The 22,979-nt window shown below is 43.7% G+C and overlaps 2 protein-coding genes across 2 annotated transcripts in view; one reads left to right on the forward strand and one right to left on the reverse strand.

Annotated features, from left to right (window-relative positions):
- PGM3 (phosphoglucomutase 3) overlaps positions 1–15,459 on the reverse strand; it is a 27,550-nt gene extending 12,091 nt beyond the window's left edge. Inside the window, exons 1-8 of the mRNA XM_065911724.1 lie at positions 15,346–15,459; positions 13,613–13,818; positions 11,888–12,072; positions 10,436–10,503; positions 4,702–4,835; positions 3,192–3,387; positions 1,658–1,815; positions 235–318 (exon numbers count right to left, since the gene is read on the reverse strand). Of these exons, the coding sequence (XP_065767796.1) occupies positions 235–318; positions 1,658–1,815; positions 3,192–3,387; positions 4,702–4,835; positions 10,436–10,503; positions 11,888–12,072; positions 13,613–13,816 (1,029 nt within the window). The 5' untranslated portion in view covers positions 13,817–13,818; positions 15,346–15,459. The remainder of the gene's footprint in view (positions 1–234; positions 319–1,657; positions 1,816–3,191; positions 3,388–4,701; positions 4,836–10,435; positions 10,504–11,887; positions 12,073–13,612; positions 13,819–15,345) is intronic.
- An 86-nt stretch (positions 15,460–15,545) lies between these two features.
- On the forward strand, positions 15,546–19,370 carry RWDD2A (RWD domain containing 2A). Its single transcript, XM_065911421.1, has 3 exons — positions 15,546–15,619; positions 16,525–16,867; positions 17,908–19,370. Exons 2-3 carry the CDS (start codon positions 16,667–16,669, stop codon positions 18,583–18,585), a joined length of 879 nt encoding a protein of 292 aa, XP_065767493.1. The 5' UTR covers positions 15,546–15,619; positions 16,525–16,666; the 3' UTR covers positions 18,586–19,370.
- The last annotated feature ends 3,609 nt before the right edge of the window (positions 19,371–22,979 follow it).

The raw sequence follows: 22,979 nt of genomic DNA on the forward strand, positions 1-22,979 counted from the left end.
TTGCCTGAAGAATCCTATGGACAGAGGAGCCTGGCGGGCTACTGCCCATGGAGTTGCAGAGTCAGACACGACTGAATGACTAACACTTTCACTTTCTACCCTTAGGTAGACAACAGCTCTGCTCTACGCACGTCCATCTATTCCTTTTTATGAGGGTGCCATTTTCCTCACAGAAATACCTTACAATAAAAGGTAATGATGAAGAAGCTACGAAAAAATGGAAAGTGTTAATACCTTCATAACTTCTTCCAGATACCGTGTTGAACTTCCATTGGCATATGCAGTTTGTACAACACCGAGACTCAAACCATCTCCAATCTAGACAAAAACAAGGACAATTACCTTGCCATCAAAGGCAAAGACCCTACAAAAGCAAACCTACAAACAGATTTCTAAAGTATGACAAAATTATCAGCCAGTCTGGCCATCACTTAGTTTTACACAATAAACAACTCAACAGAAAATTTACACGTATGTCAGGAAAAAACCTAAGTACTTTTTGAGTATTATTTAAAGCAATTCTACAAGGAATTCTTTTTAATCACCTGATTTCCTTTATATTACTCCACAGATTACATTAGGATTCATTCTTAGTGTTGTATATTCTGCAGGTTTGGACAAATGTATAAGAACATGTTTCCATGTCTATAATATGTAGAGTCTTTTCAGCCCTAAAAAAATCCTGTGCTCCATCTATTTATCCTTCAGCATTAATTTCTCCCCAACTCCTTGAAACCACTGATCTTTTAACTGTCACCACAGTTTTTGTGGGTTTTTCTTTTGCGGAATATCCTGTAGTTGGACCCATAGTGATATACACAGCCCTTTCAGTTTGACTTATTTCACTTAGAAATATGCATTCACATTTCCTCCATGTCTTTTCATGGTTTAATAGCTTCTTTTTTTTTAACCGTTGAATAATACTCCTTCATCTGGAGGAACCAAAGTTTATTCACCTATGAAGGACATCTCGGTTGCTAAAGAATCGCTTTTAGAGAAACCTGTCGTTTCTTGATCTCTTCAGTTTTTAATAAAAATACACACTGAATTCTTAAAGTATACCTTTTCCATATTATGATAATTATCATTACATTTTATACTTAAAGCTAATCTTAGATTTCCAAAAGAGCATAACATAATAAACCTCATGTCACTAAGTTTATCATAATCATAGTAAATAAATCCCTCAGAGGAGACTTTCTATATAAACTCAAGGCTCTGGGGAATGATATTCATGGCACCCTCATTAAAATGTCAGTTACCGACTTCCTGGGTGGTCCAGAGGTTAAGATTTCACGATTCCACTGCAGAGGGTGTGGGTTCAATCCCTGGTTGGGAAACTAAGATACCACATGCCCCACAATTTGGCCAAAAGAAAAAAAAAAAAGGCAGCTATGAAGAAACCAGAACTTTGTAAAGCTCCAAATCATGAAGCTCTCTGCCAGTACAAAAAGCAAAAGACGACTCCCTCTGGGTTCCAAAACCAGAGCCCTAACGTTGAAATGACTGGAATGACCATTTCTTTTTGTATTTTCTGGTCACAGATGTGAGGAACTTCCCACAAATCACGCCTCTGAGACATTCAAGCAACTGCCTGATACAGAACAACTTGCTCAGTGAGTCTAGGCTGAAAGGGTGGTCAGCCCCAGCACCGTACCTCCAACAGGAGCTCTCTGAGGAAACTGCTAATGAGGGTGGCTATCTTGTCTCCGTCTATGAGATGAAACTGACCATCTGCATCGTGGTAGTAGTAAACGATCCTGTCTGCGTCTCCATCAAAGGAACAGCATCTTTCATTGGCCTTCATTTCAATTCCTAGCACCAAGAATAAATCAAAACACATTTCAGTCTAAGAAAGGGGGATAAAATTTAATGTAAAAAGTTTTAGGTTTTTCTCTCACACTAGTTACAGAGGGAAATTTTTTTTCCGTTAAGTATTGATTATAAGTGACCCTCTGTGTTATACAGAAGCATGTCCACTATGATTTTTCAAGAGGTATTTAAAAGTATCCTTCCAAGACTTCAGCAATATTAAACATGTGCTAGGTAAAGAGTGAGCTTGCCCTTAAGATTATAAAAATCAAATTTCAGCTGAACAAAGTTTCTCCCAATTTGTTAACTGAAGACCAGTTAAAAGGAACAACTGTCTTTGTACCTGCAGATAAAGAACCATTACTATCCTTACGTGACCAAGCAGAGGGTATAATCAAATGTAAGTAACTGGAGTATTTTGTGAATGAAGAAAATCCTGATCATTACTCCTGTCTGAAGCTCTAAATAAACATATATTATTTTTGAACATGAATGGAGATAACTGTTTCCAAATCAAGGGAAGAGAATTCATTTACATGGAAAAAAAGTATTAAAAAAAAAAAAAAAACCACCCTTCCAAATAAAACCAGTATCTTAACCTTTAAATAATAAACAAGGTTTACTGGTATTTTTACACGGTAAATTCTTTCACAGCTAAGTGAAAAAAGAGCATTCAAAATCTATCTAAGCTGAAACCCTATATGATACTAAAATAAAACTCCCATCTACAAGCCAGTGGTTGGCAACACAGATTCCCACATAGTGCTTAAGCTATAGGTATTAAATTGAATTCAATTTCCCTTGTACTACGCCCATCCTTATATAAAAAATAATCAGCAGCAGATACGGTATATACTTTAACCCTGAAAAAAGTGACTTTCATTTGTTTACATCATCAGTAACAAGAAACACTGGTATTTAAGAGCAAAAATTTACAACCTGTGAGATTAATGTCTTGTGCAATTTGCACAGTTTACTGAAACCTGAGCAACCATCACATCAAATTTTAGACATGACTGTTCCTTTACCACAACAGATGGACAAATCTACCCGAGACCTACAGAATCAGACCCAGGAAATCTATGTGCTCACCGGCTTTCCAGGTGATTCTTACGTCTGCTAAAGCTTGAGAATCACTGCTCTAAAATCCCACATCCCGATTTTGCTTTCTCCACCAGATCTCCTGCCCCTGTGAAGAGTCCCAGGACCCTCAGGGCCGAGGGCAGCCGTGCTCTGCGAATCACTGCAAGGCAACGGCGAGCGGACGAGGCCCAGATGTCTAACGGCAGCGGCCCAGACAGCTGCACGACTCTCTCTTCGCCACCTCGGTTTGAGAGACTGGTTTCAGGCAGAGCGCTAAAGACACATTTTCCACATACCCTGTGGAGGTTTCTGATGACTTTTCACAAAGTCAGCCCCACATAAATGATTGAGTTTCCCTCTGGTTCCATCGTTGAACAGCTGAACTGACAGCCCCTGGGAGAAGTAGTGTTTCATTTCTGCCAGCTTCAGGGCACCTATGCCATTTGCACAGTCAACCTTAAGTGTCCTGTGGTCATCTCCACTGCAGAAGGCCTGAAATGGAAGAAAAATTTCAAGATACCACAGTGAAGCATAAAGCACAGGTATGTATATGTAAACATCTTTCATTATTTCAGTTAACTTGTCTATTTTAACCCAGGAAACAAAAAAAGGGTACACATATTTATATGAAAACTGTAAAACACCAAAGTAAGATTTTAAAACACCATTTTTTGGTCACAGATACTGGAAAAGTTTTACAGACCAAATAAATTATGGAAATGAAGCTTTATTATAATTTAGCAAGGTCCCTTATTAGTCTGTATTCCATAGCAGTCATTCAAATGTGGGCATGAGTATACAGATGAATGAGTAGCAATAATATCTGTCATTCTCTTCACAGTGGTTTTTTCCTGGCAGTCTCCTCTCCTACCCACCCTCACCCCAAAATGTAAGTTCTATGAGAGCAAGGACTTGGTTTTGGTCAACAATTCCTGAAAATAACATACGCTCAATATTGGCTGATCAAATGAATTATACCCCTCAAATCTCTTTGTTCAGGTTTAGGAAGCTAATACACCTTGAAGAAAGATTTTCTTAACAGTGGATGCTTCCAGTATGACGCCAACAGCACCTAAAGTAACTCTAAGAGGAAATTCATCTGCATGAACACTTATGAAAACTGCAAGTTCCCCACATTTCTCCCCCAGTGAGCTCAAAATGAGACAGGCTGGCACTGGAGACCCTTTGCTACAGTGCCTGCACCTGGACAGTCTCCTCCAGCAACAAAATACAGAGAGAAGAGGGACTGCCCGCATGGATGCAGTCGGGGCAAATTATGGACAAGACACCAAAAACCATCCAAAAACACCCAACTGCTACTTCTGAAGAGCTGGGAGCAAAAGCAGGGTACTGTGCATGCTCCCTGCACACGACACCAGCTACGGAGTGGACAAACCACCTAAGCCCTCCTCTAGCCAGAACCCTGGACACGCCTCTTCCCTCCAATGTAAGGAATCACCTCGGCCTCCCCTCAGCAAGCAAGCGAATCTGTGGTTTTTGCTCCCTGCTGCTGAAGCAGGGGCCCCAATAAAGCTCTGCCTGAATTTGTCTGGCCTCTTACCAATTTCTACTGATTAAGGAGGTCAAGAACCCTAGTCGGTAACAAAAACATACTATGTGCCTTGCCAAGTAAATGCCAACACAGAGTTAGCTGGGTACAAGGGCCAGACCTTGCAGTGCCCTGGAAAGAAAAAGCAGACAGGCCAAACTTTTGGAAAGAAGAGTGACAAATATTTAAATGAACTGTTCAACCGATGCTCTTTTAAGCAACTGCTCAAACTCTAACCACACTCGAGAGATTCCGACCTGTTTGGTGAGTTCCACAAAGGCCGAGGACAGCTTCTGGTAGTAACCTTCGACGCTTGCCTCTCCGTACTGGCCTTCGCTGTTTCGACAGAAGACCATGTAGTGCAGCTGCGGCGTGGTCAGCAAGCCATAATCTGCCAGAGAAATACAAAAAGCCATTCAACACAGTTCTTAACAAAGTTTAAGACTCATACTGTGTCAATTTCAGGGTCACAAATCCTCTTTAAAAAAAGACATCTCAGAAAATACCAGAAACGCTAAGTTTTACACCACCCAGAAATATGCATAAACATCCACTGAAGTCATTAAAACTACAGGTCATGCTGTGATACTGTGATTTATACTAAGAATCTTTCATTTGATCTGTCTCCATTTCTGGCAGAGCCTCCACAGAAAGGCATCTTTTGTTATGCTAATGAGGTGACTTTCAGAAGGCTCTTAGAAACCTTAGGGGTGGCAGCTGGTTCCCAGGGAACCAGCCACAGGATTAGAGAACTGAAACTTATAGTCCTCCCCGCCCCCCTCCAACCTCCTCCCAAACTCCAGGGAGGGGAGAAAGGAGGGACCAGAGACTGAGTTAACACCAAAGATCTAAGCAGCCATGCCTATATAAGGAGGCCTCCATAGAAACCCTGAAGGATGGGGTTCCAGGATGGAGAGCCAGTGGAGACTGCAGTGCCCAGGGAGCATGGATGCTCCACGCCTCTCCCCACACAAATCTCTACCATCTGGCTGTTCCCGGGTTATGCTCCTTATAATAAACTGGTACTCTAGGAAGTAAAATGTTTCCCTGAGTTCTATGAGCCTATCTAAACACGTTAACTGACCCAAGGAGAGGGTGGGCAGAAGCCCAGGTGACGGCATCTGAAGGTGGGGAGGGGCAAGGTTGGAGGCCCTGAGCCCTGCACCCATGGGATGTGGCCGCCGGGTGGATGGTGTCAGAATGAACTGTTCGGTGGTGGAAGAAGAGGCACACACTGGACATATGCTCAGTTCTAAGCGAAATACGAACTACTAATGACAGCAAAACCAGTCATTTGGTACAGATCGGTGGCCATGTACAAAAGTAGTAACTGAGTTCTAGTTTCATAACATTATAAACTACGCAATTCAGATGAACCCTCCTTTTAAAAACAACCAAAAATGAAAGATAAAAGACTTTTATTTCTTTTCAAAAAGAACTGCAGTACTATTAGGCCAAAGTTAAGTAAGAGAGAATTCCAGGATGCAAGATAAGCCAGTTTTGCTCTGAGGACATTCCTCTAAACTAGGAGTTGAGCAACGGCTCTCTGTGTAGAAGGTCCATGCTGATCTAAGACGTGCAGCCTGGCAGAACAGCCTTCAAGAGCCCGAAGCCCCAAAGGACTATTCTTCAAACCAGAATTCGCGTTACACACCGCAAGGTTCACTGCGGCACTATTTACAATATTTACAACAGCCCAGACATGAAGCAAACTAGATGTCCACTGACAGAGGAATGCTGAAAGAAGACGCAGTACATATTACGATGGGTTATTACTCAGCCATAAAGAAGACTGAATAATGCCATTTACAGTAACACGGATGAACCTAGAGATTATCATACTAAGAGAAGTAAGCCAAAGACAAGTATCATGTGATATCACTCATATGTGGAATCTAATTTTCAAAAAATGATACGAATGAACTTACTGACAGAACAGAAACAGACTCTCAGGCTTCTAAAACAATCTTATTGTACTGAAGGGGAAACATGGAGGGGAGGGATAAATTAAAGAGGTTGGGATTAACATATATACACTACTATATACAAAATAGATAATCAACAATGACCTACTGTATAGCACAGGGAACTCTATTCAATACTCTATAATAACCTACATGGGAAAAGAATCTGAAAAAGAACAGATATGTGTATAACTGAATCACTTTCTGTACATCTGAAACTAAATGTTGTAAATCAATTATACTCCTATATAAAATGGATGTGAGAGTTGGACTATAAAGAAAGCTGAGAGATGAAGAATTGATGCTTTTGAACTGTGGTGTTGGAGAAGACTCTTGAAGAGTCCCTTGGACTGCAAGGAGATCCAACCAGTCCATCCTAAAGGATATCAGTCCTGAATATTCACTGGAAGGACTGATGCTGAAGCTGAAATTCCAGTACTTTGGCTACCTGATGTGAAGAACCAACTCATCTGAAAAGACCCTGATGCCGGGAAAGATTGAGGGCAGGGGGAGAAGGGGACAAGAGAGGATGAGATGGTGGGATGGCATCACCGACTCTATGGACATGAGTTTGAGTAAGCTCCAGGAGTTCCTCAACAGGGAAGCCTGGCATGTTGCAGTCCATGGGGTCATAAAGAGTTGGACACGACTGAACAGCTAAACTGAAATAAAATAAAAATTAAATTTTTTAAAAGAAGGACTATTCTTCAGTGCAGAGCTTCCCAGGTGGCTCAGTGGTAAAGAATCTGTCCGCCAATGCACGAGAGGAGGGTTTGATCCCTGGGTCGGGAAGATCCCCTGGAGGAGGAAATGGCAGCCCACTCCAGGATTCTTGCCTGGAAAATCTAAAGGACAGAGGAGCCTGGCGGCCTACAGTCCATGGGGTTGCAAAAGAATCGGACACAACTTGGCAACTAAACAACAACAATTCTTCAGGGCAAGACTGAGTCAGAAGTGAGTAAGCCCCCAGGGCCTCCTCCCCAGAAAGCTGACTTGGCACCCAACAGAGCAGAGGGGAAAGTCCATTCCTGAAGAGCTATCACCACAAGTACAGGCCTGCTGGGATTCCCAGCCCAGAGGCACATAATCACAGGGATCCAGAGGAATGCTGTCATCAAAGAACCTTATCACCCACCAGTCGGGTAGTACCTCAAGCAGAAGCAAACATAAAACCCCGTCAGGGCAATACACCTTCATCGTAAACCTCAAAAATGTCCCACAGATAATTTTCCCAGAAAACAAACAGCTTACAGTCAAAAATACCTAAACACATATGAGTAAGAAGCAAGAGAAACAGCAAAAGTGGACCAGGATCCAATAAATATACTGTGACAAAATTTGTCGATGGTCTTCAAAGTCAAGCACAAGAGTCTGGACGGAAGGCAAACAGTCACTTTAGGTTCTTGAGCACTGCAGCTGTGTAAGAGAAATGGTATTTTGTGAAGGCAAGGTTGGCCCTGGTTTAAGGATTAGATGGGAGGAGGTGGAAGAGCTTAAAAAAAAAAAGTGGGTAAAAGCTCAGACCAGCTCAGTGGCAGTGTATGAGAGACAAACAACAGTCCAAAGACACACACTGAAGGCTGAAACAAGGGGATTTTGTGAGCAGTATCAAAATTACAAAATAAACATTTACTAAATGACAGTGACTCAATAAAAACATCAGCATCCATTCTACAGATCAACCCAGAAACCTAGCAGTCAACACCTCTAACCTCACCATGAATCACAAAAATCCTTTCAATTCATTACTAATCTCACCTTTTCCCATTTTTCTCACTAGCACTCAAGTCTTGCATGAATCTACTACAGTCTCCTAGCTGGTTTCTCTTCCTTTCTGATGACCAACTCCCTTCTCTCTCTAAACCACAGCCAGAGGGACTGACTTAAAGGGAAAATGTGATCCTCTTCACTGGCATAAACTCCTTCAGCGGACTCCCACTACACTGAAAGTAAAACCCCAATCCTCCCCACGACCTGTAAGGCTCAGAATGACCCGGCCCTGCTCACCTCCCTAACCCTATCTTCTAGTAGCTTCTCCCAGTCTCCCTGAGCTGCAGCCATATCAACTGCCTTTGATTTCCTGAAATACATTAAGCAGAAGACAGCAATGAGCAAAAGGTGTTTGTTTGTTTTTAAATCACTCTCAAATTTTTCTAGGTTAAAACACTAGAAGAGTGATGGTTCTAGAGTTAGAATGAAAGAGCTGGACAGGTCAACCATTCTGCAGATGGCAGAAAGATCACGATTTGGGGCAGGGCGAACCTGGGGAGGGGGCAGGCACCTACGAGGAAACATGACCCAGTGCTGTCAAAAGCACCTGCTGGACGTCCCTGGTGGTCCACTGGCTGGGCGCCCACCTGCCAGAGCAGGGGATGTGGGTTTGGTCCCCGGTCAGGGAGGATTCCACACGCCATGGGGCAACTGAGCCCGAGAGCTGCGACTGCTGAAGCCCGAGCGCCTTGAGCCCACGCTTGGCAACAAGAGAAGGCGCCGCAGTGAGACGGCTGCACGCGGCAACTCGAGAGCAGCCCCCACCCGCTGGCTGCAACTAGAGAAAGCCCGCACGCAGCAACGAAGACCCAGTGCGGCCGAAAACAAGAATCTTTTTTAAAATTATCGAAAAAACAAAAACCCTGCCAAGAGGTTAGGGAATCTACTTAGTGAGACCCAGTCAGCATTTCTCCATTTTTTTAATGAAACAGATGAACACAAGTCGTGGAGGAAGGTAAGAACTATTCTCTGAAAACTCTGTTTCAGTTATTCACACAAGCACATTAGACACATGTCATGATACAAAATGGGCTTCTTACCACAGGCTGAGCTATGCCATGAGACGGACTCCTGGAGGGTTCTACATAGCAGGTAGTCAAAACTGTCTGATGAATGGATGAGTGAATGAATAAAAGAATATTTGCAGCTGGAGCTATGGCAGCAAGGATGCTCATTCAGAAATGAGGCAGAATGAAAGCAAGAAGCGAGGAAAGCCTGTATTAGGAGAGACAGAAGAGGATCCTGCGAACAGAACAACATGATACAGTGGTCAAGGAAGCAGGGGAAAAAGAGGGAGAAATCAGTGTGGACAGCTGCCCAGAGATCAGCTGAAATAAAGAATTTAAAATGTAAGTTCTGAGAGTTATTCTTAGATCACAGATCCCTTTGAGTATCTGACAAAAGCTACAACTTCTCTCTGTAGACAAGCGCTTGTGCAGGTAACACGGTGCACTCTACCCACAGGTCCACAGGTCCAGCAGCTTAACCAAACACTCCTGGGGAGGCCCAGGCCCCAGGTGAATTCCTGCTTTCTAGCAGATGAGTTCCCTGGAGGGGCAAGGATGGGGATTCACCGCCAGTAGGTTTACTGTGATCAGAAGAGCAAATAGAGAAGCAAATCAGGCAAGTCCGGAATAGGCCAGGTTAACTGGGAATTGAGGAACACATAGGAGGTTGAGAGGATCAAGAGAAGACACTTCTTAATGAGAGAGATCTGACACTAGGAAAATTCAGTTCCAAGCACAGTGGAATCACTGCATTCACAAGATGCACAACCAATGTGAGAAGAGGATTCCAGCCTGTTTCGTTGCATTTAATTCTTCACTTGGTAAAATAGGAAAGATCACCTATCAAAACTTAAAAATCATGATTACAAGTCGGTCAAAGTTATTTTTCATCATTATTTGTCACACTGACTCCACATGTGGTATTAGAGAATACCTGCCTGATAGTAAGAAGAACTCCCCAGAATGAGTTTTTCAAGTAACTTCAAGGGTTTTTGTATCAGCATGTTCAGCCTTACTAAAAGGAAGTTGTTTAAGATCAGCACTGCCTACAGATAATCTCCTACAGGTAAAATATAACATGCATGACCAGAAAAAAAAATTTTTTTTAAATTTTCTAACTTAAAATGCTAGTAGCTTATATCTACAAGTTCACTTTAATTTTATTTTCAAACTTTTCTAAATTAAATTATGTATTCACTTTGAGATTTTTTTTTTTTAAGATTAATTTACAAATCAGAACAAGTACATACCATGGAACTGACCACCTAAAACTGTCACGCCGTCTATTACAGACTGTGAAAGTTTCTCACTGCTGGGCCTAGGAAGGAAAAGGAAGAAAATATTACATCTAATCCAAGACCAACTGGGCTGCAAGTTCTGAAAGCAAATGCAGAAATTCTGGGTTACAAATTTCAGAATAAGTCCACTGCATTCAAACTAAATGAAACCTGAATAGCCCAAAAACTCTGAAAAGAAATATGGGTAAAGTGTAAGCATTTTTCAGTAGCCTTTCTCAACATGTTTCTTGGAAAGAGTTTTGCCTTTTAAATGAATTTAGGAAATAGATATAAACTTTAACATTAATATAACTGTAACACTAATTACCCCTACACTCAAATACTTTTTCAAGTTTGACGGTAACGACACATTTACTGCTTGAAAACAGTAATGGTAAATACACACAGAGTGTGTGTAACCCAAGGCTAGGTGTTAAACCACCAAGGATAGAGAATCTAGTTTTCATGTTAAAAAGTCAGAATAAATTATTTTTCTATCTGAAAATAAAGATCAATATACATACCTGCTTTATAGAACAAGATTTTCTGTATCATTTAAACTAGTTAACAGGTGAGAGGAAAACACATGTGGATGGATTTACCGTGAGATGATATCTGCTTCAGAACATAAACCACTTGGCTATTCATTACCTACAAACCCACAATCAGTGGTAACACATTAAGAGTAAAACACTTAATGGGTAAGGGTAAAATGATAAGGCATTTGGAGACTGAGTAGAAATTTACTTTAGAACACATCTCTGGCTAGAACCAGATCTTATGCTAAAGAGAATGCTTCTGTTCCAAAGTACACTTTTAATCTAACATTTTACAGTAACACTTCTCTGTGAAAGAAGGCAAGAGTTGCTAAATGTGACAAACATGTAGAAATAATACAGATGGTTAACGCTTTCCAACGAACTCTAGCACAGGAAAATGATGTGTGAGCCAACAATAAGGTTATAGTCTCTAAACACAGTTAAGTAATAACCACATGTTCTTACTCTACAGGGGAAAGGCTCAAACCTATAGAAATAAAGGGAGAAATAAAGAAATAAAGGGAGACATTTGGTAAGTGCCTGTCTTGTGCCAGGATACAGGTGTATTGTCTATGTTATCTTATGTAATCTTCAGGAATTCATGCAAGATGTAAGCTCACCATCAACACTATAGGTGAGCAAAGGCACGCTCCAAAAGGTTAAGTTCATGCTCAACTCATACAGAAAGCTTGAGAGTTGGGGCTCGGACAGCAAGCCCAAGCTGTTGCAGTGACTTAACTCCTACATCCTACTGAAAAGACCAGGAGGAACCTCGCAGGGTGGTTCCATTCCACTTGACTCTTTCCATTTGTCTTGGGTGCTAAAACTGATACAACCATTTATGTGGCATTCAAAAATCAGCTTTCACCGTGGCTCTGACGGGCACCTGGTATCTCTACCGATCACCACGAAGGCATCTTGGTGCAGATCCACGGCTGCCTTCTCGCTGATGTCCACCAACACTCTCGGCAAATGTTGTTCCTCAGCGTTTGCCAAGCAGGTAGCATGCTCCTCCCAGGATGCTGCCAACATTTCACCCAAAGGATCCACCAATTTTACACCATTGTCTTCCTAAAAAAAAAAATAATAATAATAAGTCATCTGTGCACAGTCATGAGGGAGAGGTGAGGAAGTAAACCCAAGCTGTTTCCCTCCAAACAAAAGACAGTGATGGCTGGGCAGTTTCACTGGTGACCACGACTGAAGGCCAGGTGCTGGGCCAGGTACTGTACGTACATCACCTCAGTAAATCCTCACGACACATGTCATCAATCTAACTAATCCTCCTGTGGTTACTCCTCTCTGAGAAAACTGAGATTCAGAGTAAGTCATCTGCTTATGTTCATACAGCCAGGAAATGTCAGCATTGATGTAAAAACATCAAGTCTCTCCGACTCTTACACCCAACGACTGCTGTGCCACACTAGCTTTTTAAAAGGCTGTCATCTGTGCATTCACCATCAGTTAACTGATGAGGCACAACTGCAGCAGACCCAGGGCCCCTGGCGATCCTTCTCCTTGTGGCTGCACTCAAAAGCACACACTGGAAGACAAGAGCTCAAAATTGTTTTAAGAAGCACTTTTCTTTTTTTTTTTTTAATATTTATTCATTTATTTGGCTGCACCAGGTCTTAGTTGCAGCATGTGGGATCTAGTTCCCTGACCAGAGATCGAACCTGGGCCCCCTGCATTGGGAGCTCAGAGTCTTAACCACTGGGCCAGCAGGGAAGTCCCAAGAAGTGCTTCTGGAATTAACAATAAATTGGGGGTTCTGCCTACAAATCATTAAGCAAGTGTGGTGATTTAGACATTTAAACGCTTAACATAGTTATAACAATCCACATTTAGAAGCTGAATAAGCAACATCCTCTTGGTTTTTTTTTGGCGGGGGGGGGGGGGGCAGGTGTGAGAGGAAGAGGTTACAATCCTTCACTAACCCACAGAGCTTTAACTTGCTGCTGATTTAGCTACAAAGGCAAAAGTCTAGCAACAGAACAGAACAGAAGCAAATTATTTAAAGTTACAGGCCAGTACACAATAAGATAATTAAGTTGTGTCAGAGGAATACTTTAAAAAACTTGATTGTCATAAACCCTAGACTCATCAGGCCTGATCAATATCCTGTTCAATGTTCACTTCTGGATCCCTGAAGTCACATGTCCAGCTGTTCACTCTCAGAACAGGAGATTATTCCCTAGCTAAAGAAAAGCTGTCTGAAAATTTTCAAAGTGTGCCACGTCTTTTCAAAAATTTGTTCTCTCCCCTCCCCAGCTTGCCTCCAATCTCTTCAATCTCTGCCACATTAACAGAGCCAACACTGTTTATTACTGATGCTGTCTCAATACAACTAAGTTAGAAGGACATTGTGTTATTTCTCAATAAGGACACACTCCAAAAAATGACTGTCTCATTTCACTCTCTCTACAACTGTTAAAGAGTTGTGAGCAAAATGACCACTTGTTAAGAAAAGTGCTTGTTCAAAACCAAAGGCACATAACAAGGAAAAAGCAAAGTACTAGAATTAGAATTTGAATCGGGGTCAAAGTGCTCAGAAACTAAGGTTTGGTCTTGGAAATAAAAGCTTGTCTTATTGGAGCACTAAATGCATTACCTCAGGATTGTGTGATGCTGTTACCATGACTCCTATGGTAGATTTTGTCTGCTTTGACCTCAGGACAGCTAATAATCCCATTCGAAACATGACATGATCAAGATGTTCTGCTTTCGTTCGAAATCCAGCAGTCCCATATTGAAGAGTGAGCCCGTCAGGCTTGGCATGTAACGCTGACTGCTTTGTAATAGCATCTAAATCCATGTCTGCAAAATAAAGGAATATTTTTCAGGTATAATAAGAAATCTACCAAGGACCATTTGCTTCAAAACCTGTCATCCCAAACTAATACATCTGCCTCATTCTGACCCTCCCAAAGAAGCCTACATTTAAGACAGAAGAACAGTAGAATACATCTCGTGGATTAGCATTATCTGTTTTGTCCACTTCAGGACAGAAATCAGGTTGTCTCCAACAATTCCAGGACACAAGGCAAACTTTAAACAGTCCACTCCCAACTAACATGAAGATTCCACAGCACAACCAAAGATGCTGAATAATCAAAGTACTCTTGAGAACAAGGCTGGAGGCACCACACTCCCTGATTTCAAAGCACACACAGAGCTACAGTAATCCAAACAGTATGGCCTTGGTATAAAAAAAGATCAATGGAATAGAACAAGAGCACCTAGAAATAAACCCACACATATGACCATTCACGATTCACAAAATCCTACATGATCAGGGACCACCTAATTTTATAAATGGGAAAACGTAATTCTGGGTCTAGCTTATACAACCTAAATTTTACATGGAGAGCTGCTGATGGACTGAGGCCTAAAGTCACATTCTCAAGTGGACCTGAGCTGCATATGTAAAATATCTGGTAAATCTGTGAAGTTCTGCTATTCCTCCCAGGCTAGAGACTGATTCCCAAAGGAAAAGCAAAGGGGAAAAGCCTCCTCTCCAAGACTGTCCAGACCTCCACATACACCATGGGGTGGATTTTTGTATTTTCATAAGGGAGGATCCTGATGCCCTCCTAAATTAAGCTCTGAAACAAGCAACATCTTCCTTTTATCTTTAATTTTGAAGTCAAAAGTCAGCCTGTAGCCCACTAGACTTCCTTGTTTTTTTTATTGTCCTTCATTGCTTCAATGAACAACAGTTCATTTTATTTTGTTCAGCTGAAAAAAACTGGCATTTAGGAAGCTAATTTAGTTTGACCAGGAGTGATCAAATCTATTTTTCAAGCATGAAGACATTTCATTAAAAACTGACCAGTTGGCAATATACCATAATTATTCATAAGGGCGTAAACCTGTTTCTTCCAAAAGTCCCCCCCCCCCCAAAAAAAAAAAGTCAAGATAAAATGCTTCCATCATTTCAAGCGTTTTATGTCCTAAAACTAATTTTGATGAGTATGCAAAGGTGTTTATTGAAAGTACTATCAAGTCCAAACTGTGACCACTCAAAAAATCTAAGAACGATTCCCTTTCCTCTATTCAACCTTCAGCACCTCGTTAGTTCCCCTCTCTCCTCGCCCCCGAATCTGCCCACGTTTCCTGGCACCCAGCCTTGAGGCCCGCACAGAGGTGATGGACGAGACCCCTTCCCCCAGCTCAACTCTCGGGCCCGAGCCTCCAGCCCGCTCCCCAGCCCTGGGACGAGTAGGCGTGTCCCTCGCGGCCCGCAGCTCAGTCCGCCAGCCAGCCCACTAGCCTCTCGGGAGGCCGAACCCCCGCCCACCGCAACGTCCCGTTCTCGCCTCCGAGCCTCGGGGCCCTGCTCACCTCCGCCGACACACTCCCCTAACCCCCACTTCGCGGACCACCTTCCTCGCGGCGGCGCGGGGAACTGACTGCGGCGCTGAGACTCCGAAGACGTGGCTCTGCGTGGCTTCCGGCTCGTTGCCCCGCCCCTCAGCCAATCAGCACGGGGGACGGCCTGCTGGCCCCGCCCCGCCTCCGCGCCCGTCACGCGCGGCTCGCGCCTGCGAAACTGCGGATCGGCGTTGCGAGGTTGCGAGAGGGTTTGGGGCTGTTTCCCTTTGAATGACCAGGAAGGGTGAGGCCCCCGCGGTGGCCCGGGGGTTGGGGCTGAGGGTCGCGGGCCCTCAGAGCGCTGCGACCGGCAAAAAAAAATCCCAAAACGCAGCCCCTGACTCCAAATTCGGGTGTCAGAGGGTGGCAGGCCCACGTTCCTGGGAAGGCGGGGTTCCGAGTGGTCCTGAGTGGGGAGGGGGTACCAGCCCCGAAACGGGACCTCTAACAGGTGGTCCCAGCCCCAGTGAGCGCCACTCGGCTCCCGGCATCCTGCTTCTCTACTCTCGAGGTTCATCTCCCAAACGTTTTCTTCTGGGAAGCTTTCTCGAGCCGCTCCTCCCCTCTCCGCCAGCTTGCATTAAACGTCATTTTATTTACCTGGAAGACCCTCTCATTAAGCCAGAACCCCAGGGGGCAGAAGCCAGGTGGATCCAAATTGTCGGGACTCACATTTGCCGTCCGGGTCCGGAGTGGCTCCTGGGAGAGGCGAAAGGCCCACCGGACAGGGGTCCGTGGCGCAGAGGCCGGGGGGGGGTCTGCAACTGGCGTGGAGCGCGGCGGGGCCCGGAAGACCCCGGAGCCCGGGGATCCTAAGCCTTGCCTCGCCGATACTGCGGGCCTCTCTGGTCGCTGCGGACACCGCTGCCCAAGCCCCACACCTGGGTGGGATTTGGAAGCTGGGCCCCTCGCCCTTCCCAGAATTCAAGCTTGCAGTGCCCGCAGGTGGTGGTTGCCAGCCATCTGCAACGGGATAACTCCGAACACTTGTTGAAAATCCAGATTACCTGGACCTAGATCGGAAGCGGAGGGGGGGCGGGGGGGGAGAGAATCTGAATTTTAACGACGCATCTTGGGAGATGTGTATGCTAGATTTGGGGGTCAAGAAATAAAGCGGAAGAGTGTAAGTGTCCCGCTTTGTGTCCATAGCTCTCGGTGCGGAATAGCGCTCCTGCAGAGCGGCTACCACGGAAAGGGAACTGCGGGAAATTTGCCTGGACACCGCCGACGCTGACAAACCCAGTGTCCCTGGGCCTTTCCAGTTCTCCTGGCAGGTTGATTGCGACTCAGCATGTCGGCTTCAATGAAGGAATGCCTTCAGCTTCAGCTGCTGGAGATGGAAATGCTGTTTTCTATGTTTCCTAACCAAGGAGAAGTAAAACTTGAAGATGTCAATGCCCTGACAAACATAAAGAGATACTTGGACGGCATAAGGGAGGCGCTGCCACCAAAAATCGAATTTGTGATCACCCTGCAGATCGAGGAGCCCAAGGTAGGTGCCCTGAGTTGTTTTCCTTGTTGCCAGGTTCCTGGGTTTTATTGAAAATATTTGGAGCCTGAGCTTCCTCTCCAAGAAGCAGATAGAGAATATTCCAGATGCATATTTCCTTTACTTGTTTGAAAGGAAAATATGGGATGTTAGTTGTCTCCAGTAAAGATCTTGAATTTTACATACATATGCTCACCTTTTAAACCAATATGCCTAGTGTTTTTATTAAACATCTTGCAGTCTTATAGAGCCATTATTCTGTCACTTATCCAGTTTAACCAGTCCTACTACTGTGGTATGGACTATCTTGTACATACGTTATGATTTCCCTAGATCTAAATGTTGTCTTTTTGGCAGCACTGTTTTTAAGGAGTGAATGACTGTTTCATCGGTGGCACCACGACCCTGAAAGCAAATACAGGTAGAAAATCTAAATTCTGAAAATGAATTGACCTTCATTTTCTGATCTGTTTATCTCCAGCAGTGTTAGCATAGCCCGTGTAACAAGTGGTCCAGGTGTTTGAGAACCACTGTTATTTACTTCTTACTCAGCCTTGGGTCATCATTCCTTCAGAGCAGCTCCCTGGCTCCCCAGACCTTATGCAGTCCCTCTGGTTACACATTTCAGTGGATCCCTCCACTCTTCCATGGCAATGCTTCTCACCTTTGCAATGAAATACTTGCTGCATATAATGATTTGTTTAATGTCTGCCCCCTTCACTAGGCTCTAGACTTCATGAAGGACAGAACTAATGTCTAGCTTCTTGTGAAGAAGAAATATCTTGAAATATTTTTTTCAGCATAGGGTACCTGACACGTGGTCAGTGTTTGATGAATATTGGAAGGAATGATTGCATCAAAGGAAGGAGTTTATGTCTGTGTGTAAATTGTGTTTGTCAAGTTGTGCAGTGTCTGGCACACAGCTGACACGTAACAGAAGCAGTAACTATTGTTGATACCTTGATCAGAATCATGCGGTGGCCATTGATAAACTAGCTTATGTGATTTCACAGTACTTAAATCTATTTGCCTTTCATTTTAAGGTGAAAATTGACTTGCAAGTAACCATGCCTCACAGCTACCCCTATGTAGCATTGCAGATGTTTGCACGCTCACCAGAACTTGATAGACAGCAGCAGCTGCTTCTCAACAAAGGTCTCACTTCTTACATCGGGACTTTTGATCCAGGGGAGCTCTGTGTGTGTGCAGCCATCCAGTGGTTACAGGACAACAGCGCCTCCTACTTCCTGAACAGAAAGCTCGTGGACGAACCATCGACACAAGCAAAACCAGTCAAGAACACCTTCCTCCGAATGTGGATCTACAGCCACCATATATATCAGCAGGACCTCCGGAAAAAGATCCTGGAGGTCGGGAAAAGGTTGGACGTGACAGGATTTTGCATGACGGGAAAGCCAGGGATAATCTGTGTGGAGGGCTTCAAAGAGCACTGTGAGGAATTCTGGCACACAATCAGGTACCCCAACTGGAAGCACATTTCCTGTAAGCATGCGGAGAGTATTGAAACAGAAGGAGATGGGCAAGACCTGCGCCTTTTCCATTCTTTTGAAGAATTACTCCTTGAGGCCCACGGTGACTACGGCTTGAGGAATGACTATCACATGAATCTGGGCCAGTTCTTGGAATTTCTCAAAAAACACAAAAGTGAGCATGTTTTCCAGATATTATTTGGTATCGAAAGCAAAAGTTCTGACTCCTAGGAAGCTATGAAGAGGGCTCTATGAAGAGGCCTACATAACTAAGCTCACTAAGTTATATTTCTATTAATAAGAGCAAAATAAAAGGACCAGTAGCTGGTTAGCATTGTCGGTGGGGAACCTAGCTCCAGTATTTTTCCCTGGTATTGAAACAAACACATAAGCCTTTTAACCTTGTAACAGTGTGATCACGATGTTACCTCTATGTTACCTCTATGTTCTCGTGTTTATTGAAAACTATTTTGTGGTAAACTAATAAAAGCCAGTCAGTCTAACCAGTGAAGCTAATTTGATTAAAGAAGCGTTTTCAAAGCCCAGCTGAATGGCAGTGGTCAAACTGCAGCTGCTGCTCCTAAGTCGCTTCAGTCGTGTCCGACTCTGTGCAGCCCCATAGATGGCAGCCCACCAGGCTGGGATTCTCCTGGGATTCTCCAGGCAAGAACACTGGAGTGGGTTGCCATTTCCTTCTCCAGTGCATGAAAGTGAAAAGTGATAGTGAAGTCGCCCAGTTGTGTCCGACTCTTTGCGACTCCATGGACTGCAGCCCACCAGGCTCCCCCGTCCATGGGATTTTCCAGGTAAGAGTACTGGAGTGGGGTACCATTGCCTTCTCCCAAACTGCAGCTATGAACTCATAAATATTAACGTTTCTCCTTTTCCTGTTGCTGGCAGGCTGGGGACACCACACATTTTTCTTAGTCAAGTTAAAAATAGGAACTAAGAGAGAACACGTGTTTACTCATTTCTTACTTAAACTCTTCTATGTGGGGTTTTTCCTTTCAGTAAAACCAGATGCTAACTGTGATGGTGGTGACACTGCCCTGTGTTGTGTACATCGATTGATTAGTAATACTGAGGATCATGCACCAATATTCTTAGTTGGGTTCTTCTCCTCAGAACCAAACATGGTTTCTTGTGCACACAGTGTCCCATAGATCGTGCCCTTGGGTCTTCTTCCCGTGCCAGTTTGCATCGTTCTGTGGGGCAAGGGCATTGGGAAGGACCAGTGTGGATGGCCCTTCACTGTCACCTTCCTAGAGGACAAAAGTGATGTCACCACCATCTCTCCTGAAAATTTCAGGCTCCACAGTCTTCACCAGCCTTTGTCAAAATGAGAGTTTATTTTAACGATAATAGCCCCTGTTTAAGCAGCTCTTACCAAACCTTATTACAAGGCATCTACCCCTCGCCAGGGATTTCTGGGAGTCTCACCTCCGGTGAAGGACATTCTCGAGCTATCTCTACTCGGCTCTCTCTGGTTTCTTGGTCTTGGTCTCTCTTCACTACTGCCCTTTCCCGGGGAGCATTCCATTCTCCTGCTGGGTGACCGGCAGTCCACTGATACCCCTCAGTCCCCAGAGTTGGGGGCTGAGATTCAGCGATATGGACGGAATGCCTCACTCCCCGTCTCGGGATGCTGTTAGATGCCAAAATTGCTGCATGTGCTGGTGGCGCTTAGAGAATCTTTGATGAAACAGTCCATTCCAGTGTCTGGTTTTCCTCTGTGTCTAGGACCCAGACACATGTCCTCGGGCAGGGCCAGGACGTGACAGATAGCAGACCCTGCGCTAAGTTGAGTGTCCTGACCGTGAGGCCTGGGAACGGGGTCCACTCTGTCCTGCCTGAGCTCTACTCAGCTCATCAGAGTGAGTTTCCTTTCAGGGCGCAACTCGGACCCTCACACCAAGACCCTTATCGTGGGCCTGCCTTGCCTGCTCATCCAGTTTGCCCATTCGTGTTTTAATCCTGGCTTTGCACATGGCTGGGACTCAGGTTGGGGTCTCATTTTCCCTGTGTTCGAAGGGAAGAAGTAGGACTGACATTGCCAAAGACTCGTTTCTCAGTCTTTACTAGGACTGAAAACACGGCATAGGAGTCAACTGCCTATATCATCTCCCAGAGCCATCAAGAAGTATAATTAGCATTCACAAGGGTTCAGGCCCTAAACAGATATTAACTTTGTCAACTTTTCCCCCTTTGAACTGAGACAGTAATAGGTGCCATTCATCTAGTATGTGCCCAAGCCATTCAGAGAGTGTTTTCTATGATTAAATAAGCCAAAGTAGTCACAGAAAGGTAAGTTTAAAGAATATGGAACAAAAATCTTACATGACTCAAATGAAGGTAATAAATTCTGGTTTTTGAATGCTTTACTGCTTCTGGAGCTACTTCTGTTGATAGTTTTTCAGGACCTACTTTGACAAGTCCAATAGAAGCATGTGCTAATTTTTTTTTTCCCCTGTCAGAAGCACTAATATTGTTCAGTCACTGAGTCACGTCCAGCTCTTCACAATCCCATGGACTGCAGCATGCCGAGATTCCCTGTCCCTTACCATCCTCCAGAGTTTGCCCAGTTCCTGTCCATCACTTTGGTGATGCCATCCAACCATCGCAGAAGCGCTGATAGTAAAAATGTAAATTTTATAGGAATATATATGTTTCATGTAATGATAATTCAAAGCTCAGCTTTGTAGGTATTCTAGAGTAGATACACTGCTGGTTTGTATGCCCAGCCTCATAGGAGCAAGTACCTGTTTACACACACACACAAAGACACACACACACACACACACACACAGACAGACAGACAGACAGACAGACTGGGGAAACTCCCCTTCTCTGGGAGAAGTGGCTAGAATCCAGCTGGCAGTCTCCTGGAGAGATGGTTTTGAACTCTTGCTGCTAGGATCCCCAATGCCACCCTCCTTCCTGGCCTATGGAATGCACAGTTGACCAAAACCTCCTGTGAGCTATTAACACCTAACATCTGCACCCCTCCCGCCCGTTTTTTATCTTGAGAGGAAGAATCAGCCTCTGTTGCTTGTCATTCAAGAGTCCTGATACTGTATACATATATGTTTAAAATGTTCATTTGAAAAGAATGCTCATTATACACGCTTGTGTCTTTTTAAAGCTTACTGAATTAAATCAGTTTTTCTTCAAGTATATTCTCTGCTTTTCATTCCTTGCTGGTGTATTTTGTTAGACTAAGGACAGAGGATAATCCATTATAATGGATTGAAGAGTGGGTCTGATGAGCTGACACACCATAACACAAGGACTTCAAAAACATTGCTATATAAAGCAGAAATTTGTTGCCTGTGAACTTGAGTTTCTGTATGACTGCTTACAAGCTATCCCTCTGAGAACTTGAGAAGGCTTTGCAGAAGCCTATCTGAGGTCTTCATATAACCCTCTTGAGCAGGACACTTTTCTTTTACTTCAAGTGGCCTAGTAATAAGTTGAAAGAACAGGTATTTTCTGAATGGAGTGTGGTTTGCTCAAAAATCCCGATTTTATATAAAATCCTAATTTGCTCAAAATTCTCAGCCCATTGGCTCTCCCTCATAGGGTCCACATGGTAGAACCACTTTTCACTGCAACCTGATTCGGCTGGAGAGGCCTTTTTTTTTTTTCCTTTCTTTTTTCCCCTGAGCCCAGTTAAATCTAGAAGCATTTGGATTAACCCATAATTGGGCTGGAGCACTGCACATAAAATTCAAAGAAAGCCACCAAACACTGAGGGTCCTTCTTCGTTGTAGGTGAAATAGAGCACACAATTTGTTCTTCACTATGGCCGGAACATTCCAACATACACCAGGAAACTGGACCACCACAAAGTTGGCTGAGGTGGCAGGCTCCTGTGCTTTCATGGGATTTACCTTGTACTGTCCAGCCAGATATATATCATAGTGGGTATCCAGAGAAGCTAATTACACCTGTGCTCCAGGTCTTATGAGCATATATCATCAATGTGTTAGTCCAGCATGATGCCTTGTATGATACTGAGATGATCAAGGTCTAGTATCAAGAATTCTATAATGGCACACAGAAAGTTAATGGAACATTAAGAGAAGACAATCTTTAATGTTGATTATCAATAAACTGCAGCTACAAGTGTCTTCTCCTTACTGGAATAAAGACAAATCAAAAAAATGCACTGGCCAAATTAATACCTACCTACTGAGTTGCTCCAAGAAAGAGAACCTGCTTGACAACAGCTATAGTTAGAATTACAATCTGATTAATAAGCATAATACTGTCATGCCTAAAGCCCTATCTGTCTCCTGCACATGACAAAGATCATTTAAGTCCGGGTGTGATAAGAATCACACCTGTGCTTCTTTTAAAGCTTTTGAGAGTAGGATTTATCTTGGCAAATCATTTGGTATTCCAGCCGGAATAACTCTTATTCTATGCATCGTGGATCCAATGTGGGGCTGTTGCCATAGATGATGAAGAAATCAATTCTAACTCTTCACCATGAAGATAACTAGACAATGGGTTCTATGATTTGTGCCATAGACCACCATGGATTCAGAGCTGTTGCCAGATGATTTCCAAAATGCCTAGTGGTTAGGAGTTCCCTGGTGGCTCAGTGCTAAAGAATCCACCTG

Source organism: Muntiacus reevesi, chromosome 19 (genome assembly GCF_963930625.1).
Source record: "Muntiacus reevesi chromosome 19, mMunRee1.1, whole genome shotgun sequence".
Lineage (NCBI taxonomy): Eukaryota > Metazoa > Chordata > Mammalia > Artiodactyla > Cervidae > Muntiacus > Muntiacus reevesi.